We start from the raw sequence: 22198 nt of genomic DNA, 5'->3' as shown, positions 1-22198 counted from the left end.
AGAGAGAGAGAGAGAGACTGATGAATGAACAAAGAAGATGTGATACACACACAACCACACACACACACACACACACACACACACACACTGGAATATTACTTGGTGATCAAAAAGGATGAAATTTTGCCATGTGGATGTAAACAGAATGTATTACACTAAACAAAATAAGTCAGTCAGGGAAAGACAAATATCATATGATTTCACTCATAGTAGAATTTAAGAAACAAAACAGATGCACACAGGGGAAGGGAAGGAAAAATAAGATAAAGAGAGAGGGAAGCAAACTATAAGAAAAAATACAGAGAACAAACTGAGGGTTGCTGGAGGAGAGGAGGGTGGGAATATGGGTTAAATGGGTGAAGGGCATCAAGGAGGGCACTTTTTAGGATCCACACTGGGTGTTTTTAAATTAAAAACTTTTTTTTTTTTAATATTGATTCATTTTTGAGAGATAGAGACAGAGTGCGAGTGGGGCGGGAGCAGAGAGAGAGGGAGGCACAGAATCCGAAGCAGGCTCCAGGCTCTGAGCTGTCAGCACAAAGCCCGATGCAGGGCTCAAACTCTCAAGCTGTGACACCATGATCTGAGCTGAAGTTGGATGTCTAACCGACTGAGCCACCCAGACGCCCCTGCACTGGGTGTTATATGTAAGTGATGAATCACTAAATTCTACTCCTGAAAGCAATACTACATTATATGTTAATTAATTTGAATTTAAACAAACATAAAAATACTATATATAAGAGCAAAAATAAAACAAAATCCCTACAATCAATTTAGCAAAATATCTGCAGGTATGTTATGGGAAAAAAAATATAAAACTTTGAGCAGTTTATGGAATACCTAAATAAATGGATTATATCACGTTCATGTATAGAAAGATTCAATATTATGAAGATTATAAATATTATAAAGTTTTCCCACATTTATTTATAGATTCTAAACAATTCAAATAAAAATCCTAATAGGACAAGCAAATTCTAAAAATTTATATGAAAGGGCAAACAAAGATCCAAGAACATCTAAACACTTCTGGAGAATTAAGATATGTATCTGGGGATGAAGGGATGGGCAGTTTCTCTATCAAAAGTCAAGACCTATTGAAAGGTAGGTAAGTACAGTATCAACGTAGGCATAGACAAACAGACCAGCAGAACAGTGTAAATAATCTATAAACAGACTATTGCATATAGAAATTTTATTTATTATAGGGCTGCCATTGCAGATTGGGGGAAAATGAGAAGCCATTCAACAAATGATGCTGTGACAAGTGCTTATCTATATGGAAAAAACTGAAATTAAATTTCTTCCTTATCCTACTACAGAGAAATCAATTTTAGGTGATTAAAGATTTAGAAATGATAAGCAAAACTATAAAACTTTTAGAAAAAGATATAGGAGATCTTTAAAAATATGAGTTAGGGAGTAATTTTTTAAAGATGACACAGAAAGTAGAAACTATAAAGGAAATGGTTAATTAAATCAATTATATGCCAAAATTAAGAGTTTCTGTTTATCAAACTGCAACATAAAGAAAGTGAAACTACAAGTCATAAACTGGAATAAGATATTTGCAACATAGCAATCGATGAAAAATCATCACCAAGAACATACAAACACTTTCACAATCAATATCAGAGGAAGAAACAATTCAACAGAAAATAGAGAAAATATATGAATAGGCATTTTTATCTAAGAGAAAACACAAAAGCCCAATAAACATAAGAAAAGATGATGAACACCATTTGTAATCAAGAAACGATATGCCATTTTCTACCCACCAGAATGAGAATTTGAAAGCTTGAAATACAAGTTTAATGAGGATGTATACATAGTAGGGGAAACTCTTTTATACTGTTAGTATGTGTATAAATTTGTAAAACCACTTAGGAAAATATTTTTGTGTTATTTAGTTAAGTTAAATATGTGCCCACCCAGGTATGTAGTCTAGTCTAGAGAAATTCTTGCATATGTGCAGCAGGAAATATATACAAGGATTGTGTTAGTTACAAAAAGCTGGAAACAACTCATATGTCCATTGACATGGAAAATCTCAAATCTCCATGGATAGCTACTATAGACTATATTTATATGATATATAAATATAGCATATTTATACAATGGAATGATTTACAACAGTGAAAATAAATGAACAATAGCTTCATGCATCAACTCGGCTGACTCTAATGAGTATAAGGTATAAACAGCAAACCACAGAGAAGGATATGTGTAATATGATTCATTTACATAAAGTTCACAAAGTGCAAAACTAAACAATATAGTTGAGAGATACACACATATGTAGCAAAACTAGAAGGAATGGTAAGTGTTTGTTTAGAGTGGTGGTTCTTCTGGGGGCTGGAGCGTGCAGGGCGGTTTAGTCATTGGAGATTGGTCATATTCTGTTTTTTAAGCACACAAGGGTGCTTGAATCATTGCTGGTATTTATAGCTGTTAAATATGTTAGAAATCTTCTTCTAAATGGTTTTATGTTTAATAAAAATAATATGCAAAATAGAATACTTTTACATTCTGGGCCACAGAAAGAGAGGTGATACATTAAAAACAGCTATCAGGGAAAGATGCAGAGAACGGGGAATCCTCAACACTGCTTGTGGGAATGCAAACTGGTGCAGACACTGTGGAAAACAGTGTGGAGATTCCTCAAAAATAGAACTACCCTACAATCCAGCTATTGTTCTACTAGGTATTTACCCAAAGGATACAAAAATACTGATTCGAAGGGGCACATGCACCCCGATATTTACAGTAGCATTATTAACAATAGCCAAACTATGGAAAGAGCTCAAGTGTTCATCAACTGATGAATGGATAAAGAAGATATGGTATATATACAATGGAATATTACTTAGCCATAAAAAAGAAAAACATCTTGCCATTTCCAACTCACTGGATGGAGCTAGAGAGTATTATGCTACATGAAATAAATCAGTTAGAGAAAGACTAATACCGTATGATTTCACTCATATGTGGAATTTGAGAAACAAAACAAACAATCTCACAGGGGGAAAAAGAGAGGCAAACCAAGAAACAGACTCTTAACTACAGGGAAAAAACTGATGGTCACCAGAAAGGAGGTGGGGGGAAGAATGGGTGAAATACATGATGGGGATTAAGGAGTGCATTTGTTGTGTTGAGCACTGGGGTGTTGAATGTTAAGTACTGAATCACTAAAGTATACCCCTGAAACTAATATTACACTGTATGTTAACTAACTGGAATTTAAATAAAAACTAAAAAAAAAAAAAAAAAAAAAAAAAAAAAAAGATATTTCTTAATATCTTTTTTGCACATTGTTCAGTCTGTCAAGATATTTTAGGTTACCCTGAGACCCCCTGCAGGTGGACATGTGTCATATGAGTTTCAAGAAGCTTGAAAAAAAGCTTATGCAGTGCAAAAAGGCATATACAATTGTTATACTGCTGTTAAGGTGATGAAGCTAAAAAAAATGATGTTCTTTTTTTATAATAGAAAGTATGTTTTATGGAAACGGGGAATATGCTACGTTTTATAGAAAGAGTAAAATATTTTACCTTTTCTAGAGCAAACTAGGTCTACTTTCAGATTCTCTTTTAACTCGACTCTCAGACTTTATTTATGTGATGATTAGAACTACTTTCCTTTCCTCCAAATGTCTCTTGATTTCTTAAGATTCCCTGCTTCACCCATAAATTATTTTTATATTCATTATTCTTTGCCTGTGTTTCCTATTTATTTTCAGTATTTAATTAGATTGTATCCCTAAGAGCTTGGTATCAGAGACAAAAATTTTCATCAGTTACAAAAATTTTATTCCTCTCTATTAGACTATTTTACAAACTTAAAAACACTCTTATTTTTTATAACATATCCACTAATGGTTTCTAATAATTTCTTACACTTTTCCTTAAAATCTGAATGTCATTCGTGTTTCTTTTACCACATTAGCCATCTCAAATGACTGAAGAAAAGCAATCAGACATGATGGTTATGTTTCTATTTTCTATTCCCCGTATTTTCTTCATTTACAGATTATGTTTTGTTTCCTCAACTTTTAATACATGAATATTAATTGGTGTTGGAAATCCATCTAGTAATTATTGTCAAAACTTGTTACTCTTCACTTTTTTTTTTGTTAAAGTGAATATTTCACATAATTATGATCCACATGGTTTTTCTTGGTATTTATTCTCATGGCACTATTTTCCTCAAATTCTATTCCATGATATATCTTACTGTTTAAATTCCTCTCTCTTTCCACGAACTAAAACTTCACTCTTTGCCTTAAAAAAAAAAATCATGGCGGCACCTGGGTGGCTCAGTCAGTTAAGGGTCTGACTTTGGTTCAAGTCATGATCTCACAGTTTGAGGGTTCAAGCCCTGCATCGGGCTCTGCACTAACAGTGAGGAGCCTGCTTGGGATTCTCTCTCCCTCTCTCTCTCTGTCCTTTCTCTGCTCATGCTCTCTCTCAAAATAAATAAATAAATAAACTTAAAAAAATATGACTACCTCCTGATATGTTTTCAAAACTCTCTCAACAACTCTATAAAGTAGATATCATCTTCCTATTTTATAGAAACTGAGGTTTAACAAAATGAATTGATAAGTTTAATAAGGCAAATATACCATGTTTGCATATTTGGGTGGTTGAGAATAGGGCTGAGGGTTTAGAAATGCTCTAAATAGTCATATTTTTAGTAAATCTTTAGGCCCTTATTTATTTAGTTACTCTTATATGTTTCATATACCGGGTCCTAGAACCTCTCTTTTAAATTAGCATCTGGGGCACCTGGGTGGCTCAGTTGGTTAAGCGTCCGACCTGGGCTCAGGTCATGATCTCACAGTTCATGAGTTCAAGCCCCGTGTCAGGCTCTGTGCTGACAGCTCAGAGCATGGAGCCTGCTTCGGATTCTGTGTCTCCCTCTCTCTCTGCCTTTCCCCCCACTCATGCTCTGTCTCTCTCTGCCTCTCGAAAATAAAGAAATGTAATAAAAATTTTAAATTAGCATCTAATTGATCTTCTGAAAAAGAGTTTCTTATCGTCTCTCCTTTATGTAGATTTTGGCTTGTAAATCTGATCCTCAGAAGGAACCATTCATTTTCCCCACTACTTCCTGATCATGGTTTGCTGTTGGTATGTTCTCATATTTTGAGGAAAGCCGTTGACCTTGTACATTATCAGGATTCTTGCCTGATCTGACTCTTATTTCATCAAGTGGAAAAAAATATTTATTTGACAAAAAAAGTAAACACATAATGCTTTCTAAGGAGGAAGAACAAATCTCTTATATGGGAGTACTCATTAATCAATTTCAAAGTCAAATAGTTTAATTTGCCAAGGATTCTCTACTAAGATATTTCTCACTGCTGCAGGTGCCCAGAAAGACTGGAGTGAGATCATTCACCTGGGACTCACTTTTGGGATATGTCTACCTATCTCTCACCAGGTTCATGAAAGAACCTCTGAGTGGGAAGGTCACTGGCACTTCTCTTGGATGCCCAGGATATCTCTTGGATGCCTAAGGACATACTTTAAAAATATGTACCCATGCCACCATTCCTTAGAATCCCCAGTGTGAGAAGGATGCCCATACACCCGTGCTCCCCACCTCCTCTGGCCCCTACCATACCTGAATTTCCTGTACTACTAAACAGGCACACATCACCACTGTCCTGCAACTAAGGTGATGTAAAAGACCCAGGAAAAGTCTCAGGTTCAGAGACTAACATCTGGGGCATTAACTAAGAGTTCAAAAGCACTATTATTTACATCCCTAACCCAAAGGCCCAGTAATTCATTAGTTGTTACATGAAATGATTTTTCAGGATCATCTAGCTCTTTCACAAAAGCAATTTTGATTTCAGCAATTCCACTATGGTGCGTTTAATCTAAGATACCCAGCTATTATCAGATCATTGCCTGGCTTTTTCCTTTATGTTTCTGATCATGAAAAAGGGGGGAAACCTCATCTTTTCCAAACTTATCGGATCATGAAATGGGTGTATGTTTAGTTTGTGAATAGAGGAAATGATGCATTAAGACTGAAGGTGAGGGAATCACGTTAATGAGGCGAAATGTGCCTGAGTGTTTTAAAGGCTGGGAAGAACCTGGTGCTAGCTTCTCTTCTTCTTGAGCTTATTTTTAATAATAGCCCATGAATGTCTAGTCCAGCTACTTTTCTCAGGAGTCTTGGCACTTTACAACCAAACCATAATCCCCATGGAGTGAAGTCCTGCCTTATAAGCATCACCTGCACAGATAATTAAGATCTGTATATGTATCTGGGTCCCAGTGGTATCAAGGGGGAATTTTATAGTTAGATGAAAAATGGGTCCCTAATGAATTTTACTGTAAAATTTCCAAATTGGTAACCAATATGTTATCCCATTTATGCATTGGTTTAAAATAATGAGACCACTGAGTCATGCAAATGTTGATCAATCCCGGTGCTTGCCAAAGTAATTCAAACGCAACCGTGAATTACAAGTTATTGCCAATTACTGACATGCACAAATGAAGGTAGAAAACATTACCTTAAATGATTAAAATTTGATAAGAAACATTAAAATAAGATCTGAATTAATTATGTGCTATGATCAAGAACAACTACGAAGATTTACCTCATTCTGACAGTAGATAATATGAGCACCTTTGAACTTACATGATAAAGCTGTCCCTCTTCCTGACATGCAGTTTGTCACCACGGACAAATTTTCCCCTGGTGCCATAAGACTCCATGAGTGAGAAAAACTCAAAACATTTGAGTAGCGAATATAATCTGTAAAGAGCAGAAAAAAGCCTTCCATCCATCCCTGCCAAGTTCCCAGACTTAATTTGAAGATTGGAAATAAAATCAACCAGTAAAATTTTATCCCTGGAATTTCTATGACTCCCAAGTGGCTCCTTTTCTTTGAGAATTAAATGCTAGAAGTATGTACATTATGGTCCCAAATAAACTAACCCATATTATCTAAAACTGGCCATCATAATTCCTTTTACATAGCTGTACACAGAAGGAATAGTTTGCTCTATAAAACTGGCATGGAAAATTACAAACTATTGCTTATGTTTATAATCTTTGAAAAGAAGGGAAAATATCATTTTCTGAAACCCAGGTAGGGGACTCATTTTTATCACCTGCCAGAAGAAAAGGCATCTTTCATAAAATTTAGCACCTGCCTACAGAATTCTAAATCTGTGTTTACATGGGTTTAAAAACCCCAGGTAAACTGTTGGGACAGGATAGAAATCCCCTTAGACAGGATCTAAGGGGGGTTAACAAGGCCTGAGCCACACACCTCCTCTCTTTGTCATACGTGTGTCAGGTCAACTTCCCTCTGGCTCAGTTAGAAGTCCTCGAGCTGCAGCTTATATCACATTCACAGGGGAATGAATCACAACACAGCCTGGGGACCCCAATCCTAGAGTATCTGATTCAGTGGGTCTGTGGTGGGGCTCAGAATTTGCATTTCTAACACGTTCCCAGGTGATGCTGATGCCAGGGACCACGCTGGCAACTACCACTCTGGCTTGAATTCTCTAAGAAAGAATATTCTTTTTACATAAAAGTACTTCTATATTTAGGCTCCCATGCTTTGGGAGTGCTGTACATATCGAGCAGCCATTTAGACCACTTGTTAAAAAGTGTGGCCACTGTTGGGAAGTCACACAGGCCACCTCTGAAGTCCACTGTGGGGGCGGGTGGGCTATCCTCTCTCATAGGGCTCTGGTGGCTTCGCCCATGGTCCTTGTGTTGTGTTGCTTTTACGTGCACCAGGAAGATTTTGTTTTACTTAACCACTTGTGAGTTGGCTTTGCAATATGTTAAAAAAGTGCCCTTCTGTTTTTAGGGAAGCTGGGAGCCAAGAAACCATGTGGAGGCCTCTCCTAAAACCATATGTGGATGGGGTACACGGAGGCTGGTGTTGGATCAGGGCAGGAGCCGTCAGTCTCCAGAGCCAGCCAAATTCCAGTCAGTTCAAATTCCAACTTGGATACTTCCTAGTTGTCAAAGAATTGTGAAGGGAGGGAGGAACATTGACATGATTTAGGTTCTTTCTACTTTTGCACTGTGGATGATTCAGTGACTTGGGAATGAAAATCACAGAAATGGTAGAGTGGGCAGTAGGAATAACAGATTCATTCAGTTATCTGGGAGCAAGTGGTTGGTGCAGCTCTGCACAAGAACCGCAAGTGCCAGAAGCCAAGGACCACAGCTCTTCTGTATTAATTTAAAGGGCAAGGAGGGAAAGCAAGAATGAATTCCAGATTTTAGTTATAATAACTAACCTTTTATGTGCTGACTAATGGCCATTTTACAGAAAGAGAGGGAGAGAGAAAAAGAGAGACACAGACTAATATTCTACATTGTTATCAAGGGTTTTTTTTGTACCTTTAGATGAATAGTCAGTTACCTATCAATCAGATGCCTCAAAATCACTATTACATTAAAAAATCCATCTCAACTTACACTCTAATTGGAAAATTTTTAACTGCCACCATTTTTAAGGACAATACGTATCTAAGAAGTCTAGTCCTCCTCTTTCCAATATCGAAGACAAAAAACCAGTCAACACAAAGGAAGTATTTCCAAAGAAACACAGAACCTTTTGATTAATAAACTTGGAGGAAAAAAATAGCATCAAACAAAGAAAAAAATTTCAAAAGAGTTATTCCAAATGAAAACTAAACCAAGCCATAGAAAAAAATATGGATCCATGTTTCCATTTCAAACTATTTCTTAGCTTACTTTGTACATTTTCTTTAGCTCGCTCTTTAGAGAAACTATATATATAAAGCACTGCAGTGAGATTTGCCAGTTGGAAGGGTGTAAGCAGGAAAATGAGAGCTAATATGATTCTTGAATCGCGTTTGACCAAACCTTCAGGAAACTGAGTCATGCAACGGAAAGAAGGCAAAGCCCATGCTGAGACTGTTTGCTTAATCACACTGAGTCAGCATTCCGATACCACTGTGGGGTCTTTCAGTATTAAGCAATTCTATAAAAAGAGACTGTTCTTACCCTCATCCTTCCGTTTCTTATTGCTGGCCCATCTTCTGCCAGTCTCAACACGTACAAATCCATTTTGTATTCCCTTCCTCCACGAATGCTGAATCCAAACCCTTTGGCGCCCTTCTCCATGTCCACAGTGAAATAATCAAAATCCTGTAGAGTTGGCGAGAGAATGGAATAAACAGGTGTTTGATATCAGAGAAGCTTCTGTGGTCAGTCTCTCTGTTCTCCTTCTCCCTTACAGTTAATGTGTCCCAAATGACATGATATTGTGAGAACAAGTAATCTCACTTCACAATCTAGCAAAACGAGAGACAAAATTCCAAAAGTTCAAGCAGATCTGAATGCAGTTTCCTTGGTCATTAAAAGAACTACCGTGTAGCTTGATTACTTTGGTATCCATTGTTTACTTGGCAAACAAAATGACTGCATATAGGTCTGAGCGATACTATCACTCCTTTGTGTCTCCTCATTCACTGCTGTTGGGCACCATAAATAAATGTATCAGAGTCGTGTGTGTCTGTCTCTGTGTGTACATGTGTGTCTGTGTGTGCACATGTGTGTACATGTATCTCTGTGTGTACACGTGTGTATGTGTGTCTATATGTGTCTCTCTGTGTGTACGTGTGTGTCTGTGTGTACATTTGTATCTGTGTGTGTACATGTGTCTGCGTGTACATGTGTGTCTGTGTATACGTGTGTGTATGTGTGTGTACATGTGTGTCTCTGTGTACATATGTGTGTCTGTGTGTATCTATATGTATGTGTGTGCACGTGTGTGTCTATATGTGTGTCTCTGTGTTTACGTGTGTGTACATTTGTATCTCTGTGTGTACATGTGTCTGTGTGTACATGTGTATCTGTGTGTACACGTGTGTCTGTGTGTACATGTGTCTGTGTGTATGTGTGCATGTATGTCTGTGTGTACGTGTGTATATGCGTGTCTGTGTGTACATGTGTGTATGTGTGTGTACGTGCGTGTATACGTGTCTGTGTGTATGTGTGTACATGTGTGTCTATGTGTACGTTTGTACATGTGTGTCAATGTGTCTGTTTGTGTCTGCGTACATGTGTGTCTCTATGTGTACATGTGTGTCTGTGTGTGTACGTGTGTATCTGTGTGTGTCTGTATGTGTGTGTACATGTGTGTCTCTGTGTGTGTGTATCTGTGTGTAGGTGTGTGTGTATGTATGTGTGTCAATTATAGGTTTGCCCATTAGGAAAATGAAATTTAATGGGGTCCTGGGGGTACCTGGGGCTGCCTGTAGTCTGCCAGAGGGTACTGCCTGGTGTCAGGGGAGTGCTGCCTGTAGTCCAGCAGGGGAGGCTGCCTGTAGTCCAAGGGTGGGGGTTGCTGGTAGTCCCCTCCTGGGGGCTGCCTGTAGTCCAGCGGTGGCTGCCTGTAGTCTGTGAATGGAGGCTGTCGGATGTCTGGTTTCACATCTTGCCTTGCTTTCACTTCCGACCTGTAACTAAATAAATGGACATGGGATTTACTCTGAGGTCTCAGCATTCTAAGGAGATTAGAATGATCACATGACCTGTAGGCACATGCGGGCCACACTTCTTAGAGGTCCTTTTGCATGTTCAGGAATTTGAGAAAATCATAGATGATAAGCATTATTTTAAAATCCTTGACAAATGCCATATTGTCTACTTTTCATTTGGCTTCTTGAGAAATCAAGGTAAACATGATGGCCCAACCAGAACTTTGTGGAAAAGGCCTTATGGATATCCCTCTTTGACTTTGGCTATTTACAAACTTGTACAACTGTAGAAAATCTAGGGAGTTAAACTATACATCCCAAACTATACATCCCAAAATATCAGTTTGTCTCAACACCAGTAAACCAACTCTCTCAACCACTCTCTCTCGCCCACACACTATTCATTACTTTATGACAGCACAACCAAAGTAATCTCTAAATATAAATATATAATTAAAGGCAATAGTTTAACCTGCTAGGTTTGGTCTTTTTGAATATCTTACAGAGGTTAAAGGAGTGATAGCAAAGCATAATCATGAGCTGTAAGTCAAGGAGAAAGTCAGTGGGTCATTGCTAAGAGTAGAAACATATTACATAGTTTTAATACTAGACTATAACTATCAGATTAGTATCAGATGCTACTATCAGATATTACCACGGCCGTAAGATGAAAGGGAAGGCAAAAATGTGTATGTCCAACATTTGTCTCTTTCTTGTTTCTAGATGTTACTTACAGTAGAGCCTTCCACCCCATCCATGGGGGTTACATTTCTAGACCTCAGTGGTTGTCTAAAACTGCAGACAGTCCTGAACCCTATATACACTATGCTTTTTCCTATACCACAAATCTATGAGAAAGTTTAATTTATAAATTAGGCACAGTGAGAGATTAACCCAGCACTGGGCTCGATCTCACAACCGTGAGAACATGACCTAAGCCAAAATCAAGAGTGGGACACTTAACCAACTGAGTCACCCAGGAACCCCACTACTATTTTTAAAAATCACTCACCTGAACAATTGCCATTAGCGCAATCTAATATTTGGTGAGGATACACTAAAAATGTACAGTAATCAATGTATTTATTTGGAGTGTTTGAAAGGATGTTATTTTAATCAACACTTTGAGCAGGTCCCATTTGTTACTTAAATGGGAAGTAATGCAGAAATGACACATTCCTCTTGTGAACTGAATTTAGGCTTTGTTTCCTACCTCGGCAAGTTGTCCACTCACCTACTGGGATTGTGAATGCTGAGAACAGAATTATTTAAATATGCTTTGAATAAGATGCTTAACCACACAAATGAATGAATTAAACAAAAGAACTGAACTGGCTGCCATTCGTTGGCATGTGTTGATTCCTTCCTAGAAACTGTTTGGTAGATTAGATGTCAAGTTGCTTTGAGTTACAGCACAAGTCACTTTATTTTCGTGATCTGTGTGGTAGTGGTATGCGATATCCATTATGTGCTCCATTTCCAACCAGATGTGTCATGAGGTATAGCCAAAGAGGGTGAAATGTAAAGTCTCCCCAAAGATTACACAACAGCCTAGAATAGGAACCGTTAAAATGCAACAGCTGTCATCCAAGCCTACCTTCTGGCATTCAAACTGCATTTGAACCAGTGCTGTCTGTCAGGATTTTACATTGAACTGTACATTGAAGAGTCTTTAATGAGGAAAATATACTTAAGTTTTTATGAATGTTGCTAACTGTTCAGTGAATGATACAGCGGCTTGGGCAAAAACTATGTTGCTTTGAATTTGTGAAATACTTTAAGGAAAACTCAGGATTATTTAAAAAAAAATACAGCCTCTTTAAAATTCCTTCACTCATGAAAGAAAGTCATCAGTATAACTCTTTGTTGCTATTAATTCCACTATTAAAGAGCCTGTAGAGATAAAAACAACAACAACAACAACAACAACAACAACAAACAGATTTCTAGTGATAAAATCTAGCAGAATTTTATGGTATGAACAAGTTCCAGAACCAAGAAACAATGCCCATGTGGTACAGGTCTTGTAGTGGGCTTTTGCCTCATGTGGACCTTTTAAGAATTCCTTCCAGCTTAAACATCTAGGGTTCAAAGTATGTAAAAAAAGAAGTAAATTTCCAGTGTTTTTCTACTGACTTTGCTGTTTAAAATGCAGTCAAGGGGCACCTGGGTGGCTCAGTTGGTTAAGCATCCAACTTCGGCTCAGGTCATGATCTCACAGCTTATGGGTTTGAGCCCCCTGTTGGGCTTTGTGCTGACAGGTCAGAGCCTGGAGTCTGCTTAAGATTCTGTGTCTCCCTCTCTCTCTGCTGCTCCTCCCCTCATGCTTTGTCTCTCTATCTCTCTCTCTCTCTCAGAAATAAATAAGCATTAAAAAATTAAAAATAAGTAAATAAAATGCAGTCAAATATTAATTTCCCTTGCTGGGGAAGGTGAGCTCTGCTATTTATACTTAGTTTTGAAATATATTATATAATGGTTCTTTTGTTGTTTCCAATGAATGCTTCTCCTTGAATACTGTTTTGCTTATGTGCATATTAAAACGATTTCGTTTCCAGAGTATATATCAAAAGATTGTTAAGGGATAGAGACATAAGTAGAGGTGTGCAGGGTGTCAGTAGGAAGCCAAAGTGAAAGTAAATAAGACAGGATAAAATATTCAGTTATTTTAATTCATAAAATAAAAATGTGGAAGCAGATCGTCATTTAATTTTATCCCATTTTAACATGGAAACTGGCTCAGTTTGACATGGAGTTAGGTGGGCATTTCTTGTATAGATGAACCACTAGAAAATGCATACGGGGTAACTGGCATAAAAGCTGTCTTGGAGACATCTCTAGCCTGATCTAGAGAAAGACAAAGAGCTCTTGATACCATGACCATGTTTAAATGAAGCTAGGAAAATGATCTGGTATCTGTAAAATTATTAATCTCTTCATTCATATGTAAAAGAGCCACCCACTAACAATCAACAGTTAAGCCAGGAAACCCCAGTGCCAAGGAAGGGCTCTCTGAAAGCAGGCACTTGCCAGGCTTTTAATATTAGTGCAGCAAAGTTCACTGGGAAAATTTGTTGGTGATTTATAAAAATTTGAATCAGGTCAATTGGTTAATCCCAGAGTTGGGAAATATTTTATTCCGCGTAGTCAGGACAAAAAGACATTCCAAAGACTGTTGCTTCTCTGATCAGGGCCAACGAGTTCCAGTTGTGGGCTAGTAGTAGTTGAAGCATGATAGTGGCCTTGCCCAAATGTTATTCTCCCCACTGAATTATAACACGACAGGGATGAGATTACCCACCCCGAAGCCAGAAGCAAGAGCCCATGTCTGGGGGAGTCTGACCCTGGAAAGGTGAGATAGAACTGTGGCTGGGAGATTAATAGACGGAGGCAGAGCCATAAGAGGAGTCTGAGGCTGGCCCGGGAATTGCATGTGCTCAGCCCCTTCCTCCTGAGTCCGAAATGAATCCTGGGGAAAGCCAGTGTGATCTGGTAAAACAGCTCACGGCGAAAGCAAACACATCAGTGGCTTATTACTGAGATACCCAGGACTTACTCTTCTTACGGGTTGTCAAATTCTCACCCCCCTATCGTTTGCTTTATGGTCTTTAGTCTTTTTTCTTCCGTGGAATATATTAAAACCATAAACAGCTGAGGATAACAGACATTTACTTTTCTGTGAAAGCAAATGGGGGAACTCCTGAGAAGAACAGGGCTTTATGGAAATAGCACCTGTGGCACAGGGAAAATATTTGCTTTGCAACTGCGTGAGTGATGGACCTACAGAGTTCTGGGACTTGGACACTGAGTCTCACTTCATCTTTCCCAACATATGAGGCGGGAGCTAGGAAGCAGATGTTCAGAAAACATTAGAATTATGGAAAAGACCGGTGAGGGTTTTGTACACAGAGATGTTCCTGTGTGTTGTTCTGTTTTTCTCCTTCAAAAGAGGGAAAACAGCATGGGAACATGTCTTCATCTCTTTCCTTTATGGCTCAACCTAACCCAGGCTCCCTGTTACACACAAGTTCATTGTAAGAAGACAATGCTGTTTTTACATGACGTCCTTTTTTTCTGGAAGTTCAAAGTGGCTTATTCATATTAGTTTATGATATGGAATGGAAGAACCTCATTAGATCATGGGTAGGGGGATACAGGCAAAATGCAGTAAAAAATGCTAACGTTTATTACTGCTTACAAGTTTTGCCACACTTCCCTCTCCCCACACCACCATTGTTCTCTGAGCCACCACCTTCATTGATCCAAGGATATCAGCAGCCATCTCTAATTGCTTAATCTACATCCAACCCTCACCAGCTCCCAGTCAGCTCTCTGTGTGGCCCACTGGGCGGCCTTGAAAAGGAAATCCAGTGATGTCAGTCTTCAGCGTAAAACCTTCCAATGACTTGTCATCACACTGAAGCTCAAAATCTTTGGTGTGCCTGGGTGGTTCAGTCGGTTGAGCATCCAACTTCGGCCCGGGTCATGATCTTGTGTTTGTGGGTTCGAGCCCTGAGTCGGGCTCTGTGCTGACAGCTCAGAGCCTGGAGCCTGCTTGGATTCTGTGTCTCCCTCTCTCTCTGCCCCTCCCCTGCTTGCTCTCTGTGTCTCTTTATCTCTCAAAAAATAAAATAAAACATTTAAAAAAGTTTAAAAAAATATTTAACATGCTTACAGCCCCAAAGGTGGGTCCCTATCACTCTCATTGCTACATCTTGAACCATGCTCCCTGACCTCTTCCCTCACTACACTGACCTTATTTATTTCCATGCCTTTCAAGTTTGCATGCTCCCTCCTGCCAAAGGGTCTATATCTATGTTCTTCAGTTTGGAGTCTCTTCAACGTGGTCTTCATCTAGTTAATCCCTACTGATCATCTACTGATCATCTACCTACTAATTGCTCATCATTTCTTGAGGAAAGGTTCTCTTTTTGTGAAGAACAGACCCCTGTATTTGCTGATAAAACCACATGTGTGACACCCACAAGAATCTCTAAATCACAGAAAGGAGCACCTGGCAATTTCTACTTTATGAAACTTTCTCTTCGGTGTCCTGTTGTGTCCTGTCCCAAACTCTCCCTCTCCCCACCTCCCTCACCTCTCAGCATCAGAAAAACCAGGGGAAACTTTACCTATTTTCATGTCCTTGCAGCTGAAGTGGCTGAGGAGGAGCTGGTTGGGCAACAGGGCTGTTGGGAGTGGCTGGGCTCGGCTGGGCCAGAGGACTCTGCTGGGCCATGGGGCTCTGCTTCTCTGAGCTGGGTGCCGACGCTGGGCTGCTGAGCTCTGCAAAGGGGAGCCAAAGTGGCAGGTGCAGTCAGGTTGGCATCTGATAAAGGGCAAGAGGTGGCCAGAGGTGGTAACTCTTTGCCTCCTCAGATGACTCAAGGCTTCAGTTTTCTCAGTTTCTGTTAGGCTTTAAGACAGCAGGTTAAACTTATCAATTATCCAATCAAGTTCCAATACCATTCGCAGAATTAGTATTATTTCATGAATTACAAGTGTTGCTGAACAAAGTTAAACAGAGTCTCTTGTCATTTTCCTAGCAGAAAAGATTACAATAAAAAAAACCCTGTTAAAACAATGAAAAAATAATCCAGAGGAGTAAGCTCTAAAACATATTCTATTTTTCCAGTGCTGCCCACTGAGAGAAAACATTTGAGCTGCTACTTTTTGGTTGTAAAGACAAATCCTACCCGTATTCCCAAGTTTGGACAAGGAAGTAACCATAATAGAAATAAATGCTTTTCATAATATTCTCTCTAGTTCCTTGTTGGTTTTATTGCTCAATCACCCCCTGTACTCCATGGTTTTTCAGAAAGAAAAAGAACATTGGACAGAAGAATGTTCATAAAATTGTTCTTTGTTAACACAGCTTCTTGGATTTTCCTGTAATAGCATTACTGTCTCAACTGAAATTATCTGTATATGATGCAGTACAAATAAGACAGACATATTTCAGACTGGGGAAAACTGAAAAGCAAGTCAGATTTTTAGTGAGCAATCTTGCTTAGAGTTCATTTGAATATTTTACACATAATGATGTCTGCAAGTAACAGGTTAAAAACACCGCAGTCATTTTCTGTTCTGTTCTTTTTATTTGGTTGGGTGATAAAAGGGAGGTGATCTATTCTTTATTAAGCCATTCTTCCCCTTTCTTGTCCGGCAGTCCAGATTTTGAAAAATTCTTTCCACTTGCGGGGTTTCTCATCTTCAGCACTGTTGACATTTTGGGCAAGACAATTCTTTGCTGGGGGGGGGGGGGGGCTGTCCTGTGCATTGTTGGATGGCTGGCGGTATCCTTGCCCTCTACCCGCTAGATGCTGGTAGCATTCCCATCCTAATTGTGACAGTCAAAAACGTTGTCAGACCTTACTGAACATCCCCCAGAGGGACAAAATCACCTCAGTTGAGAACCACTGTTTTATATGGAAAGTCAGGTGACTGTTTAGTGCCTGCTTGCCAGGTAGCCCCAAGACGGAATCAGGAGACTGAGGAAAACAGAGGGGACCAAGGTGAGTAGACCTATCACTCTCCATGTGGTATTCTACAATCCACTCACAGGTGAGCTCTGGGGACTGAAATCTCGAGCATCATTCATGAGTCAGCAGCTACAAACCAGTAATGAACCAGTGTCTGGAAATGGTGACTTTATGGTGAACTGGTTCTTAGATTTGTGGCCCTCAAGGCATGGCAATAAGCTGTAACTCTCACTACTCTTCAAGCCTCAGGGGGGAGTCCTTATACAGAGAAATTCAAAAGATTAAGTGGGACTTTAAAATTCTTATCAGATGCAACGTTTTCTAAATGAGCTCTTTTTATACCACAAAACTTCCTCAAGCTTTTCAAAATCAATCTGACTTTGAAGAATCCTCCAGAGCTTAACTGTTAACATGAATACACTTTTTTTTTTCTGCTTCAGATTTGTAACTCTATAATCTCTGTTGAATGGGTTCTGGTTTAATATAAGCATAAAAACAGTACTCCCCAGACCACAGGGAATGATTGAATAACCCAGTGTCTTGAGATTCACACTATTAATCTATAATGTCACACAGCTTGATCTCTGAATGAAACTGGTACTAAGTAAACAGGATATGGGTTGCAAGAGAGAGTGGATTTCTGCAAAAGTAGAAATAGGAATCAACCTCAGGCGCTCTGGCACCACTATGATGGCAGCCAGGCTCAGGCACTCACCCTCCTGAGGGATGATGCGGAGGGTGACACTAAGACCAGCATCCTTGATGAGCTTCACAATGTCTGCATGAGGCATGTTGATGATGGACTGGCCGTTCACTGCTAAGATCCGGTCTCCCACTTTCAGTTTTGCACAGCGGTCTGCAGGACTCCCATCGATGATGCGGCCGATTTTATGGGGCACAGCTAAAACAATCCCCAACAGAATCAGATATCAGGAGTGTTCCCAGCACTGTTCTTTTTTTTTTTTTTTTTAATATTTTTATTTATTTTTGAGAAAGCACAAGTGGGGGAGGGATAGGAGGAGGGAGACAGAGGATCTGAAGTGGGCCTGGAGCTGACTGCGATGAGCCCCGATGTGGGGCTTGAACTCACCAATCGTGAGATCGTGACCTGAGCCAAAGTGGGAAGCTTCACCAACTGAGGCCCCTAGGCCCCCCCCCCCAGCACTGTTCTATCTTTGAGTCCAGCCCCACAGAAAAAAATGCGATGTCAGAATTCTTTTTTCCATCAGTAAATTTGCCTTTTGAAAACATAATCATGCCTATTAAGTGTGGTCCTGTGCATTCCACTGAGATTAGAATTTCTAAATTCAAGTTCTGTGCAATGACAGACCAATTCCAAACACATGGACCAGGGGTCCTCAAATTCTGGTGTATCATAATCACTCTAGGATTAAAAATACAGCTCTTTGGGCCTTAACCTGACCTTGTGCATCAAAATGTCCAGGAGCAGGTGAGAATCACAATTTTTTTTTTTTTTTTGAGAATCACAAATTTTTAAGAAGCTCCTCAAGACATTCTAATACACACAAAATTTTGAGAACCACACCATACATTATTGTGAGACCATACTGTAGAGATAATAATACAGTTTCAGAAGGATACAATAAATGTCAAGAATTCAATTTCTACCCTTGTCTATTTTACTGAGAGAAGAGATCAGGGAAGGAGAGAAATCTATATTAACATGGGCTGTCACAGCAGGTGAAGAAGCTATGCTCAACTTCCTATCATCCACTAATCTTCGGTTTCAAGGTTGATGCAGGTTTCAAATCTTACCTCTTCTTTCTGATTTAATTTATAAGTGGTGTTGATAATTTATTAAGTGATGCATAATATATTGCATCAAATCTAAGATGCCATTATGACAAACTTCTGTTTTAGGTATCATAAGAAAGAAGGAAAGAAAGAAAGAAAGAAAGAAAGAAAGAAAGAAAGAAAGAAAGAAGGAAAGAAACTCTGCCAATTAAACAATGACACTCCATTGACTGTAAGATGCTGTATAATTTTTTAGATATTTAAATTATGAAAACATGTATTAGAATTGATCAAATATGGCATATGTCTCTTTAAAACAATGAAAGCTTATGTATGTATGTATGTATGTATGTATGGAGAGCCAGGTGCATGAGGATAAAGATTTTTTAGCAGGTTGACTTCTATTCAATGTAAGTGTTTGAGTGCCTACCAGGATAACTATTTCTGGGGTCAGATACCACTGGCACACCCCTTCCTTCCCCAAGGAGGTTAGAGTCTAGAAACCTGTTCTTCTTTCTTTCACCTTTGTAGGTAGGGAACCCCAGCCAGGAAATCACCTGTCAATTACTCTGTGTTGTTTCTTTCCTCATGGAAGTCAGGTACTGATTTATCTGTGTAAGGAGGCAGAGACACTCCACCATTTGTTTTGCTTCAGGAGCGTCCGTTCCTTGAACTCTCAATCTTATGTATGTGTTACAGTGAAAGGCAGAACATCAGCTAATAACCACGTAAGGAAGGACAATCAGTGAGTTAATGAACCAGAGACTTGATCATATTTCCATTGTGACAGGTTATAGATAGCATATGAAAATACTGGCTGAGCCGATGTTTCTGAAGTACAACTCATGTTGAGTTTTTATTTACAGGCACTAATGGCTTTAATTAAGAACATCTTAAAGCATACTAAAGATCATCTTAGACTCTCAGGACAATGTACTTATTAAGCAGAAATGTAATAAGAACTCATTCATTTAGTTATTTAAAAAAAGAAGGCATTGCAAATTCTTTGGTCTTCTACCATAATTAGAGTGAACATTTGTTCCTGTTTTTGCCCCCTTTCATGTTCAATACTGTCCTTGAACAGTCCATACATGACACGGTCTCCCTGGTTTCCAATGTGTCTATTGCTATCCATCATGTGATCCTTGGAAAGTTACCTGACCTCTCTGAGTTTGTTTTTCAATAGTAAAATTGGGATAATAATATCCCTGACTTCACAGGATGGCTCTGAGAAACAAATGCATTGGCACATGTGAAGTGACTAGAACAGTGCCTGGTGTAAGAACGGATCTATAACTATTAACTTTTCTTTCATTCTCTTTATTACTATTATCTTTTTAATGTTTCTGATATCACTATTGATATGCACGTGTGCTTGTATATAGGTACCAGCTTGAATTCTTCCTACATGGGGTAAACCTGTATTACTGTTAAAACTGAAGAAATGTTTTGCTTATGACACAACAGTATCTCCTAAGTACCAACACTGGAAAACAGCTTCACTTGGGAAAAAGAAATGTGTTTCGGGGATTATACAGATGCTAGATGAGGCCAAACACCCTGTTTGTTTTTCTCTGGTTTTACAAAAAAGATGTTGTATGTCTGTGTAGGAAAATGCCAACTCATAAGTAAGACTTTATTATTTAAAGGGAAATTAGTATAATACAGATGTCCTCATTATCCGCATTGAGCCTTAAACACACACAATTACAACTACATTAAAATATATATAATTTAATCCTTAAGAAATCATGTGAGATACTGGATAGAATTACCATTACATGTTTAGAGTGGAAAAAACCCAGCTACAAAGTCATTAGCGATTGCCCAACTCAGAAAGTCCAAGCAAGATTTAGAATCCCAGTCTGCTGGATTCCAGAGGCTTTGCTCTTAACCACGGCGCTACACTGTATCTCTTGACTTTGTGGTTCCTTTCCTCCACCCAAGCACTTGTTTCATGGGCACCTGGTACTTTTATTTGGTGAGTGCAGCTTGCCTCTAATCAGGCAGTCACAAACACTTCACCAGTGGCCCTCATCCAGGGGAGAGTGGAAGGCAGAAACTCTGCTTGAAGCTGGTTCTTTGTGGCAGCTGTCTTTTGACAGGCAGGACATGAGGAAGAAGGGAGAGGAAAGGGGAGGAAGGAAGGCAAGGGGAAGGAGAGGAAGGGAGAGGAAAATTGGACAGCTCCTCAGATCCCTTTTGGTTGGGACTTCGCATCATGGTGTCATTCCTTTATTTGAAGTCATTTCTTTGGGTATTAGAAATACATTTCAAATGAAATTTAAAAATACACTTTAAAACATACAGCTGGTATTTGGATGATTTGCTGCTTTGAATTATTCATGCCTATACTCCCCTCCATTACCGTGCATCATTTAGAATCTCCTGGGCATAAAGCTCCAAATGTTTCAAAACATAGATTTCACACACACACACACACACACACACACACACACACACACTTTTATGAGCTCAATAACAATAAAAACAAAAAAATAAGTTATCATTTGTTAATTTCCAGGCACTGGGCTAAGCGCTTATTTTAAATCCTGACAGCAGCAGTGTGAAGTAGCTGTAAAATTATAATAATCATGTTTAGCTTATTGTTAAGCAAACAAAGAAATGTCAAAGCCAGGATTCAAACCTATGCCTGTGGCTTCAAACCTTAGGGTTACTCCCTCCTTTTTTTGATACATGCCAGGTTGGAAGCAATTTGAATTATGAGAACTGAGGGAATGGCTCAGCTTAGGAACAGCTTAGGAAAGCATGCTGCTTGAGATTTTGAGACGAAAGTTTCATTGTAAACAGATTTATTTGCTTATGATGATAACTCTTAGTTTCAAGGCCATTTTCACTTTACTGTGGCATACAGAATAACAACTAAACTAAAATAATAAAAACTAAAATGAAATAATGAAAACTGAAATAAATTCTATGGTAGCCACACAGAATGACTGAGTGGCTTACATAAAGTGGGAGTGAGTACACAATTTAAAAAGGTGTGCCCATAACTGGAAGCATCTGACATAGTTTTGTTAAAATTGTTTCTATTGGCATGTGCTTTAATAAAAACAGTGCTTGAAACTCTTGGCAGCTGAACACAGCTTCACTTTTTCTTCACCAGCAATTTCCCTACACATGTAAGTACATTGAATGTTGATGTGCAACAACTCACTGACAAGAGGTGGGCTCAGAGAGGATTCTCCCTGAAAACAAGATGCAGTTCCATTTTCTCAGTTAGGAAGTCTGCAGAACTAATGACCTAAGTGCTTTCTGTGCATTGCTAATGGAATTACAGAGCATGGAAGAGGCCATGACCTTGGTTTCTATTATTGGGATGAATGGTACTCGTTAATTCTCTGGGAATTGATGACTAAGGTAACTGCTGGAGCACAGTCCATTTAGACAGCATGCCTTCCAGACATCATCTGTCAGGCAGCAGCATAAATCAAGTCT

At 38.9% G+C, this 22198-nt stretch overlaps 1 protein-coding gene across 3 annotated transcripts in view; it reads right to left on the bottom strand.

Annotated features, from left to right (window-relative positions):
• MAGI2 (membrane associated guanylate kinase, WW and PDZ domain containing 2) overlaps positions 1-22198 on the bottom strand; it is a 1342154-nt gene that overhangs the window by 115833 nt on the left and 1204123 nt on the right. For all 3 annotated transcript variants that reach the window (XM_040472823.1, XM_040472822.1, XM_040472824.1), the window contains 4 exons: positions 17700-17885; positions 15635-15788; positions 10268-10487; positions 9025-9168 (listed from right to left, as the gene is read on the bottom strand). In XM_040472823.1, coding sequence (XP_040328757.1) covers positions 9025-9168; positions 10268-10487; positions 15635-15788; positions 17700-17885 — 704 coding nt within the window. The remainder of the gene's footprint in view (positions 1-9024; positions 9169-10267; positions 10488-15634; positions 15789-17699; positions 17886-22198) is intronic.

Source organism: Herpailurus yagouaroundi, unplaced genomic scaffold, assembly GCF_014898765.1.
Source record: "Herpailurus yagouaroundi ecotype Mexico unplaced genomic scaffold, PumYag 100, whole genome shotgun sequence".
In the NCBI taxonomy this organism is placed as follows: domain Eukaryota; kingdom Metazoa; phylum Chordata; class Mammalia; order Carnivora; family Felidae; genus Herpailurus; species Herpailurus yagouaroundi.
This window is presented reverse-complemented; position numbering and strand designations above follow the sequence as displayed.